This window comes from Linderina pennispora (genome assembly GCF_002104995.1).
Source record: "Linderina pennispora strain ATCC 12442 chromosome Unknown DL89scaffold_95, whole genome shotgun sequence".
NCBI lineage: Eukaryota > Fungi > Kickxellomycota > Kickxellomycetes > Kickxellales > Kickxellaceae > Linderina > Linderina pennispora.
Genome location: NW_024468343.1, coordinates 1,156 through 12,674, shown reverse-complemented (window position 1 = coordinate 12,674; position 11,519 = coordinate 1,156). Strand labels below are relative to the sequence as shown.

The 11,519-nt window shown below is 50.3% G+C and overlaps 1 protein-coding gene across 1 annotated transcript; it reads left to right on the top strand.

Annotated features, from left to right (window-relative positions):
* Window positions 1–367: 367 nt before the first annotated feature.
* On the top strand, window positions 368–1,051 carry DL89DRAFT_187052 (uncharacterized protein). Its single transcript, XM_040883964.1, has one exon. It carries the CDS (start codon window positions 653–655, stop codon window positions 1,010–1,012), a length of 360 nt encoding a protein of 119 aa, XP_040739252.1. The 5' UTR covers window positions 368–652; the 3' UTR covers window positions 1,013–1,051.
* Window positions 1,052–11,519: the final 10,468 nt, after the last annotated feature.

Sequence of the window (11,519 nt, the reverse complement as noted above, 5' to 3'; positions counted from 1 at the left end):
TGCAGCATGAATCCCGTTAGGGTACTGCAAGCCATTGAGCCAGCGGCCAAAATAGACCCATTGCGTAAACTAACATCATTCACACTTGCTATTTAGTGCAACCCGCGGTGTCCAGTTGCTTCATGAATGTCTGGCAAACCCCAATGATTTGTCGTCTTGAAAACACTCATAGGCTTCATGGGCTCTGACTCGCTTCCGCGCTATCAGTGCCCGTCGGAACTCGACACATAACCCGGCCTCAATACCAGCCTCTATGAATTTGACGGTCTGCTTATCTATTCCTTCCTCTCCCTATATCCATGCATGTTTGATGGCTACTCAATCACCCATGCTACCTCGCATATTGAGTATTAGCGATTGGGCTGCCGGGAACATGCTCTTCAAAATTCCAGCTATTGCTAGCCACACTGCAACACTCGGACATACGAGTCGTCGCTTGCCACTACCTGCAGACATTGGAGAGGCTTGCTGAAGCCTCGCATCAGTCGTCGTGCAAATGTCTATTACTAGGGTACAACCAACAGCAAGCATCTATCAAGCTGCCAGTGGAAATCAAACACCAGCTCCATTACCCTCGCTCAGAACAACGTAGCATACAAAGTGGGTCGAAATTGCAAGCATTGAAGGTGCACCTATTCCTGGCTTTCCTCGCATGTTTGAGGCATTTAGATTCTACGCTGGTGCATGGGATAATAGCTTAGCATTGAACTTTGGGCTTGAAGACCCTGAAAATTCTGCGACGATAGCCCCTCAGCTTTCGGTACCTTTCTGCAATTTCGTCTGCTTCCACATGCCTGGGCTTGCCTGCACCGACTTTGAGCCCAACTATGAAGACCACAAGCTGGCACTGCTGAGCCGAGGGCTGGCTGCCCACCTTATAACTCAGTTCCACTCACTGACTGTTGCACCCAATATGCTGCCTCGGCTCAAGGTCATCGACATGGCCAACTCCTCTGATGTGTTTGCCGGTTTCTATGCGAGTTTTTCTGACGTGCCAAGTTGGCTCCGCTAACTATCAGAGACAGTCCGACCCCACTGGGTCACATTCATCCACTAACATTCGGCACTGTAGATCACGTTGATGTACGAATCAGCAACGGTGCCGCAGGCATACATGGTCAAATCTGAGCAATATTTTTCCGTGCTCTGCCGCAAAGTACATGTCTTTCAATACTGAAGCCATTGCTATCAAGGGGTGGCAAACTGTGTAGCATGGCTGCACGCTGCATCTTGTGTTTTGTTAAAGCAAATACATCTATTCAGACGTCCATATCGGCACCTTCCTGTCATTGAAGAAAAATGCGGTCATGTTTAATGTCGGGTGATTCGCCATCCCAAGGATACCATGCTCCGAAATCTTTGTCTGTCCCTGGCATATTCCGGACTCGATGCTGAAGCTGAATAGTTCCGACTTGTCAGAGACAGCGAGGATGTACTTGCCTTGAGGTGTGATGCTCGCACAAAGGAATTCCTTGCAAGTACCTTCTTTTGGGCTAAATGTCTTTTTGACATCGCCGTCAAGGGTGACAATATACATGGTAGGTGACTTGGTGCATACAAAAATATCGGTCGACGATCCAGGGACACGCGCTGCGCTATGCGTCTCAGGCAGAGCCAAACCAGCATTCCTCTCATTTGGTACGATGGTGTGCATGCAACTGGCCGATTTGGCATCCCAAATACGGACTGAGCCATCCCCAGATGTGCTGACGACGCGGGACATATCGTCGCTGAACAGAACGCTGGTGATGTACGCGGTGTGGCCAATAAACTCACGGATGCATTTTCCAGACTTGAGCCCATGAATTCGAACAGTGTTATCGAACCCGCCGCTGATAACCTGCGTGCTGTCTTTGGAAAACGCAATACAGGTGACACCCTGGCTGTGTGCTGCAGGAATCCGCCTCGTGCAAGCCCCAGTTTTTACATTCCACACCTTTATCTTTCCATCGCTTGAGCCCGAGCAAATAGCCTCACCACTGCAGCTGATCGACAAGCATGTCACCGACTGGTCCATCATCATCAGCGCGCTGTCAGCCTGGTACTTCAGATCGGTACGCAGCTTGCCAGTCATGGGGTTCCAAATCTCAATGAACCCATCGGCACTCCCTGTGGCCACATAGTTGCCGCTTGGCGAAAACGCTAAACTCTCTGGGTGCTGCTTCTTTGGGAACTTTATCGTGGCATGAATCTTCGACGGTACTTTATCTTCCCCCTGCTGGACAGCATGCTTCTTCCCGTAGAACAGATCGTACCTGTCACCAAGCGTGATGCTCCCCTGCTCCTGTTGCCATTTCAGTGCCTGTCCCAAAAGAGTCAAAAGACGGGATGGCTGGGCCGACGTGACCTCCGCCGTCAGACTCTCTGCAATCGCTGCGCGCCCTTGATTCCTTGGTGCCCTCTCCCTTGTACACAAATTGCGCATCGAATGTGGTCCGCGACAGCAGCTGCTCCAGCCTGAGATAGCGCTCAGGCTGTTCTGTCCGCATGGTCTGCATTGGCTCCGTCTGTCGAAGCAGGACGCGGGCAGGAGCCAGGTCAAGCAACTCGGCAAGCTCAAAGATTACTTGCTCATACAAATCGATAAGCCTGCTGGGCTCGAGATTAGCCTGTTCAACGCTGCCTAACACAATGTCCCACCGACCCTTTAAAATATTGCTCTTGAAGGCATCGATATTGTCAATAGTGTTCAGCCGGATTGACGATTCGCTTTGCAGGACGTCAAGCGTGCGCTTCAAGTTGTGCTCCTTGAGGAATTGCTCAATAAGCCTAATCACGTCGGCCGATTCGATTTCCATGGGGGTGGCTGAGATAGAAATTGAAAATTGATGTTACTACTAGAAGTCCAAAATTTGCTTGTGGCTCACCGATCACAAGCCATATTAACGCATGTTATGGATCTGTGCTGTGCATACCATCAGGATGTTCTTTATCGCTGCAGATGGACCCTATGCATTCTAGGCCAAGGTCTGCAAATCTAACGTCTATCATAATATCCAAGGAATCTTGCCAAACGCTATGGTTGTTGAAACATCATTTTATTTTCCACTAGTTCGGAGGTGAATTCTCCCAACAATGATGGCAGGTGGGAAAATAGCAAAGTGGACGCTGTCCTTGTCATTTAATACCAGACTTATGGCGCTCACGATGCGATCTCGGCTAGTCAGTATGTGCCCACAAAGAGAGCCCAACGCAACCAGCCTGTAGGAATTGTATACCGATATTTATCACGGAAGGTTTGCAAAGCAAAAGCAGTATTTCATCCCACTATCCAGGATAGATAGTTCTTGCATAGTCAGACGTATCCATCGAGTGGTTGCAAATGCACATCACCAAGTCGAGCCCCGCACCGAGGTATGCCACGGCTGGCAACTACAAAGATCAAATAACGGAATGTAAAGGAGGAGTTTATAGGGAAGTCGGAATGTGTGGAAAGGGGTGAGGTATTTGAAAAAGCCAGATGACGCAGGAAGGGCCACTTCTAAATGTAGGATATATGTTGGCCAGTAAGCCAATGGTGCCTTTTTTGAGCACTCAAAAATAAATGAGACCGATTGCGGGCCGTGCAGACAACCTGCTATCGCCCCCACCGGCTTAAGCCCATGGTTCCAAGTTTGGGTGCTGAGGATGTGGAAGTTGGGCGGTTTGTTTAGTACATTACTGCATCAACGAAATGCGAACTGAGATGGATGGTGCTTTGATAGAACGAAAGTTCTGGGTTCGGTTTTTCGAGTGCTTTCAAGACATATTTGTCACCTTAGGATCTGAATCCATCGGCCAAAAGAGAGTACTGTTTGTTAAGAGTTTACAGAGCGAGCCACGCATGCTCGCTATGAGGCTCAAAAGAGTATGAATCCCCTCAATCAAAAATGCTCTACCGGACGGTCGGATACTTTTTCGACTATAAAATCTTATATATAGGTAAAAGATTGATACAACAGCATTCATAGCATGACAGTGTATTTTGCCACTAATAGCGCCCCATTTATTTTATACATATCCTTAGGTTCACTGCATATATGACAAAAGTACCATTTTGTATCTTCATGGGTTCGCATTTGACACAAATAACATTTGAAATGACTGCCGATTCTTTGGATTATTATTGGTAGTAAATATTCCAATCCTCATAGCCATACCATTCAGAGATATCGTCTACTATGCTGCAGCCACCAAGTGGAAGACACATCGTTACAGCTTTCTATTTAAAGGATAGTTTTCCCAGACGATGATTTTAGGCTAAGGATTTGCCCTTGGATAGACAACACAAAGGCATACTTCAGAGAGCAGTGATCAGTGACCGTGACAATCTGGAGAACCTCACTTGTGGATGCAGCCTCGGATCGAACCAACTGCCAAATTTTACAATACGCCAGAGCCAAGTTCCATTCGTGAATAAATGATTACAGCCTCGGTACAAGTGTCCATGACCACAATATACATTCCCTTCATCCCATCCGTGTTTTTTCCTAATTTCACTTCATTGCTTATTACCATGTCTCATTCCATTCGGAAGGGCGAGCTCTGCCCCCCAATACCGGACGCTGAAAGGATTGCAGCGGCCAAGGGGCTATTCAATAGTACGCTTGAACCGGTTGGAAAGGGCGACACCGCGCTTGTAATTATTGGCAGTCTTATACTTGCCTTTACAGACGCTCTTGTTGTCTGTACTTTCGTGTAGCGTGGGTATTTGGGTTCCCAATTACGATGTTTGTGCGTATATACACGCTGGATCTCATCCTCATTCAGAAGAAGCCGGTTCGCGGCTGGCCATTCTATGCCCCAATTGCCGGATGGTCCCTCTGTGGATTGACCTGTTTGCTCATTGGGCATTTCCTACCAGATGTGAGCAGCGAGCGTTTTGTACCCCAGATCCAGCTGTGCATTGTGAGCTATTTTTTTGTGATAATATGCATTATGTGGCGCATGCGAGCGATATACAGCGGGTTCGCAGAAGGTCGGGAGACGCTCATCGTCATATTCATTGGAGTAACGGACGTCATCCAGGCTACAATTTTGAACTTGAGTGATAATCTGTACATCTCCAGTGCCAGATTCCGTATTATGAGCACTGCATACAACTCTGTGGTGGCTTTTACAGTTATTTGGGTTACCCTTGCTGTAACTATCTACAACGCATTTTTCAACCACGATATATATCTGGAGGAGCGGCTCAATATGTTAGCTGATGAAGGGTTGAAAAACGTTTACAACCATATCCAGCGCCACTCAGGGCAAGGAGAACGGCAGTACTCCATGATGGAAAGTGAGATGGAGATTGCACAGCAGGGATACTCGCCAACAACACAAGGCAAAAATACCAGAAATGAAAGCGACAAGACGTGTAATTCGCAAGAAGAGGTTTCGATCATGGCGTCAGATATCAGTGACAGACTCACAGCCCCCAAACCATTCCCTCAGTCTTATTTGAACGACCCAGGCGCAATGCGGTATGACCCAGTCGGAGAATCAACCCAATATATCCCGTGAAGGTCGAGGTATTATCCATCTTTTTAGTTTTCCACTGATGATGTCAATCACATGCTACGGCTAGGCCAAGCTAGACATAATGGCATGTATACCCCATGGATAGATTTTGCTTGTGTCATTTGAGTTTACACTGGTAAAACAGTATATAACTACTCCGGTGCACTGTATCTATAGATAGCAACCGTTGTTTCCTTAATGAGATGATCCGGCATGCAATCCTGGACTACGGTTGCCAAACTGGGATGTGTAGCAGCAGCAGACACAACACCAAGGATGGAAAATACGTTGGTAATGCTATTTCTTCAGGAATCCATCTCGCAGTTACGTAATGCTGCCGCAACAAGAATAGGCTCTTCCCTAGCTGCACATTGAGTTCGGATGGCAGCCCTAATCACTATGTGGTCAGCGATATAGTAGTTGCCTTTTGTAAGAAATCGGTTTACTGCGCAAAAAGCGATTGTTACTATTTGACTGGTTACTCAATTGTTTTCTTGCGCTCCTTGCCAAGCTCAACATGCCTAATCGCAAAGCAGGATACGAAGGCAATCCCGCCGATAGCAACAAATACGTAAAATGCGCTGTGCATGCTGTCAGCCCAAAGCTGGATGATTCTTGACTGGATGTCTTGAGGAATAATATCGCTGTATATGTTGCGCTGGTTGGCGAGAGTAGAGGCTATATCTGACGCATGCGTAGGGAACTCGTTCACCAAGCCGGTGATACCTGTCTTGATGCGGCTGTTCAGAATCGAATTCATAATGCTGGTAGCGAGGATCCCACCCAGAGTCCGCATAAAGGAAAATGATGTTGTCACTGAAGCCATATGCTTGCCAGCAACGCTAGCTTGACAGACAACCATGGCTGGCTGAGATATGAAACCAAAGCCAAGACCAGATAAAAACAGATATCCAATCCTTTCCCCAAAGCCAGTGCTCACTTTGTACCGCAGAAGCAAAGACAGGCCAGTCACAGTAAGGATTGCTCCAAAACGGATCGGTAGGAGGAATCGACCTGACCTGGCCATATAGATGCCGCACAGAGGCGAAGCAAATACAATCCCTAGTGCAATAGGGAGGAGATGCAATCCGCCCGACATAGTTGACGCGTGCTTGATCGCGAGTTCCCAGATAGGAATGATATTCGACGTTCCAAATAAGTTTGCACCCAAGGTAAGGGCTGCTACTAGTGCCGCAAGGACATTGAGGCTTCGGAAGAGACGGACAGGGACAATCGGCTCGACAGCATAATGGTACTCGACGTATCCAAACACAAGCAGTACGACAAATCCGCAAATGAGACATGCCAGGACCTGCGCCGATGTCCACTCGTATTGTTGGCCACCCCAGGACAGCCCGAGCAAAATAGGAACCATTCCAATGGTAAATAGTGCGCAGCCGATAAAGTCAACACGCTGGACCTTCTCCTTGAGCGTTCCCTTGGCCTTTGGCAGCTTGAGCGTGAAGAAGATCAGGGCCATTGCAATGACGCATATCGGAATATTGATCCAGAACACGATTCGCCATGAAGCGTGCTCGACGATGCCGCCACCTATCACCGGTCCGATTACGACGGCAAGCCCAAACACTGATGAAAAGCGCACCCATGTATTTTCCACGTTCGCGCTCGCTGAAAATATCTCCCAACAGAACCACTGTCAGTCCCAGTATCCCCCCGCCACCGACTCCTTGGATTGTGCGGCTGGCGATGAGCATGTTCATCGACTGCGATGCCCCGCAGAGAATGGAGCCAAGTATAAACATGACGATGCTAGCTTGAGTGGTCTCGACGCGGCCAAGAATGTCGCTGATTTTGCCGATAATCGCCTGTACAATCGTCGACGATAGCATGTACGTGGTGAGAATCCAGACAGCCTGGCCCAGCGCATCGAAATCACTGGCAATCGGCACGTAAATGCTGGCCATGATAGTTGCATCCAATGAAGCAATGAATGTAAGCATACACATGCTAACAAGAGAGCCAATTTGTTGTCTCTTGGAAAGCGTATACGACGCCAAATCGGCATTTGCCGCCTCATCACCAGCTCCAGAGTCGTTGCTAGTTACTCCATTGGAAGGTGCTTCTGCCCCTGCGCCAGCCTCAAGCGCTTTCTCGGAAATAGGCTGCTCATTGATATCTGGTACGGCTGTCATGGCACCCGAATTCTGCACAGTGAGGGTCTCGTCGAGAGCAGTGCCGGTCTCGGTCTTGATTATAGACATTATAGCTTCTAGAAATAAACTTGTAAAGTGAAGGTGAGGAGTAGGGCTAAGTGCCATATTGCCTCCTGTTTTAATACACATGTACACGGTATGTTTAGGTACTATATCATGGGCAGCCATATCCCACGCCTCACTCACACCTTCAATGCATTTTTTGAGGCCGAGCAATTTCCGCCGAACAGGTAATATGTACAAGCACACACTCTACCTATTCATATAAAGTGTCTTCGAATAACGAGCACCATTCTTACACAGGATCCGGCTACAAAGTGTGTTGGCTGGGCAAGCGAAAAAAACATTTTCACACAACCAGCATGTATGGCGTTGTGTGGCGCTGGTTGATCTTCAAACAATACTTGTCCTAAGTATCGAGGGTGCACTGCACAAGTGCTAGAGGTTGGGTTTAACCCCTGATCCTTAGCCAACGTGTACGTCAAAATGATGTACCAAATATAAGCTTGTCGTGATTAAAAAACGACATTGGTTTATTCAATAGTTTTCTGGTGGAGTATGCCAGGCTCAACATGCTTAATGACAAAAGTTGACATTAAAAGAAATCCTTCACTTGCAGCAAGCGTGAATAAAAAATGCGCTGTCCATACTGAAGCCACAAGATACTCGAAAGACACCATATTGCAGCATAGCAGCCATATCATATAGTCCACGACTCATCCGCAGCAAGATCGCTTGTGACAAACGGCTCGGCAACTGACTTGATCATGACCTCTCCGCATAGCACACACTCCCCAGCTACCAGCGTATCCAGCTGCTTGCGCACCCTCCTGCCCTGCGCCTCCAGCGCCTCATCAGACTCGCCCGTCTGCTTGCCTGTCAATGGCGCCAACCGCAGCTGCCGCCGTTGCTTCATGATCTCGACGCTCTGGCTTTGCAGCTCGTGGATTCGGCGCCGCTGAACCCGGTTGCAGGTGCTGACAATCTTGCGCGTCAAGCAGTCGGCGTGGCAGGCATGCTGGCATGGGAACGCGTAGAACTGGCGCAGCCACAGCGGCTGGTCGCAGAGCTGGCAAGCTTCTTCGGCGTTCAGGATCGCGAACCTGTGCTTCAGTCCTTGCATATTGCGCTGCATGTTTTCGGCCGTACGGGTGGATTCATCCATCTCGCTCCGCAGGTCCTGGATCTGTGTCTCGTAGTCCTCGAGTGCTGTGCAGATGTCCTCTTTGAAATCATCGACGCGGGTGAAATCGGGGAAGAACGGCAGAATGTCCTCGACGCCCAGACGGTTCGACCGGTGCACAAGCTCCATGACATCGGCAGCGGGAGGTGTTGGCCTTAATGACGTGCTGGGCGATCTTGAGCCATAGACGCTTGCATAGTTTGTCGTCGCCCTCGGGTCGCTCGGCGTGTATTTGCGCCAGTTCCAATGTCCCCATGCTCCAGTGCCAGATCGACGGCGTCTTCATGGCAGCTTTAAAAAGACTGTAAAGGTGGACGCAGCTCTTGAATCCGTCCGAATCGCTTGCACATGCGTAGAGCATAGTCGGGATCATACAGCATTTCCTTGCCGTATGTGGTCAAGAATGCCATCAGTTCGGACTCGTCGCTTGACGTCGACTCGTGTACCAGCAGTGTCAGGTAGTAGTTGTATACTGTGGGGTCACGGCACATTTGCCGCTGTGTGCAGAAATGCAGGTAGCGCAATGCCTGGTTGGTAGGGCCGCTGCGGCCAGGCTGGTACTTCATCAGTGCCGGAATCAGCTTGCTCGGGTCAGGTTCGGCTGGCGCATCAGGATATCAACCAGGGCCTCGGCTGGGTGCTCATCAGCACCGGCGCATAGTGGTACAGCATCTCAGGGTGCCGTAGTGGCCAAGCACCTGCAGCGCACGTATGAACTCCTCCTTCTCCATCCAGTATTCAACCACCCGCTCGTAATCGCCACGCAGGGAGGCATAGTGTAGCCAGAATTCGCGTTGCCCGTGGCTTTCGGCTAGCTGATATGTGGTGTGGGGTCAACGGCTTCTTGTAGCGCTCGACAAGCGAGTACAGCTCCTCCTGCGTCGTGGCATGCTCGCCCTCAAACTCATCTACCACCATATGCTGCTCCTGCGACGCACCACTGGCACCAGTATTGGCCCTGGCCGCGTTCAGCTTGGCGTCGATAGCGCTGAGCATTCCCAGATATATGTCGATCAGCCACATCACCAAGAGTGTGGTCTGGGTCTGGTCCTGGCGACGCAAGGTGTCGAGCTTGGACAGCAAGTAGCTTTGAGCAGCATTCTGCTTCTTGTCGATGAACTTGAGAACGGCTTCCTCAAAGCCGATCGATGACTTGGCATAGCACTCGGCAGCAGCGACGTACTCATTCTTTTTGAACAGGTGCTCGGCCTGTGCGCGCCAAACCTGATCCCGCTGGGCGTCGTTGTGACAGCGCTTCAGGGCGCTGTCAAACTGCCGCCGCGCGCCAGAAAGATCTCCCACACATCCCGGTCCTCGTCAGTAATCACAATCTCGTAGATGTCGTTGGGAGAGAACAGCCAGTATGTCTTGTTGGCGGAATCAACCACCATACCCTGCAGGTTGTCGTTCACCGGCTGGTCATAGGCGGGCTTGCAGTTGAGCATGTTGAGAGCGCGGATCTGGTTGCTGTACTGCAGCAGGATGTGGAATTCTGTCAGTTCTAGCGACAATGGCTGTTCGTTGCTGGCAGAAGCAGGGTACGGCAGCAGCGATGCATTCTCAATGACGCTGTCGCCCGATTCCTGGCTGCCAAACACCAGCTTGCCAAAGAACACGCCATAGACGTGAGCCAAGCGAAGTCAGTCGCTGTGGTTCCATTGTGGTACACAGCCAGGGACCAGGGCCGGGCATTCCAGGGATCTCTTGGAAGTTTGGGTTAGCGAAGCCCTCTGTAAACAGCCCTCGAACGCGCACAGCTTGTCGCTGCTGGCCGCGTATCCGCAGCGCCAACAAGCTGGTACAGGCGGGTCCCAGTCGATACCAGGACCAGATTCTGCTTTGTGCGCTTTGGGAACGACACCATGGCTATACCTGTAATGCGCTCGCGCACAGGTACATTGCCGGCCAGCTTCAGCGGAATCTCGCTGCGCTTTGCCTTTGCGTCACTACCAGGCCGCAGTTCGGACTCGTATATCCGGCCGTCGTGGGTCCCCAGCAGAATGCGCTTCGTCGAGTCTCCGTTGGTCGTCGCCATGTGGTTCCATGCCACTGCCGTCACCTCCATGTTCTTGAAGCGGCTAAGCGGCTTGGCCGCCTCCCAGTCCTCGTAGTGGTAAAAGTTCTCGCCCTGCGGCGTCGATATCAGCAGATGGCGGCCAGTGGGGTCTAGGAACGCGCTGCATGCCTTGAGGTCGGTTGGCTTCACTGGGATCTCAAACTCGCGGATGTTGTGTGCTTCCTGCAGGTCGATACGCATGATACGGGCACCTTCGATGACCAGCACAAGCATGTCGTTGGCAACTGCCATGGCGATTACCTGGTTCGGAACTGGAACTGGACTCTATCCAGCGAGAAAATCGGCGCATCCTCGAGCGTCGTTGTTACGTAGCCGTCAGTCGCCAGAAGGTCTGCAGCCACGTCCTCGCTGTCGAAATCTGAATGTGCCAGCTGCTGCTGCTGGTGGTTAGCGCCCGATTCGTATTCGGCATAGTCGTCGAGCAAAGACATTGTGTGGGATTATGACAGGGCGAGTGAGCAAAATTAATAAAAGGCTGGGAAACGAAGAAAAAAGAGAAAATTACAACACCGAAATGAGCTACGCAATCGGCGCCTTTGAAGAAAAAAGTGGTGAAAAGTGCTGGACCGGGTTTACTGGAAAGCCGGCTCGGCCAGCC

Coding starts and splice junctions, on each gene's coding strand:
- DL89DRAFT_187052 (XM_040883964.1), top strand. CDS start 653: ATGTTTGAGGCATTTAGATTCTACGCTGGTGCATGGGATAATAGCTTA.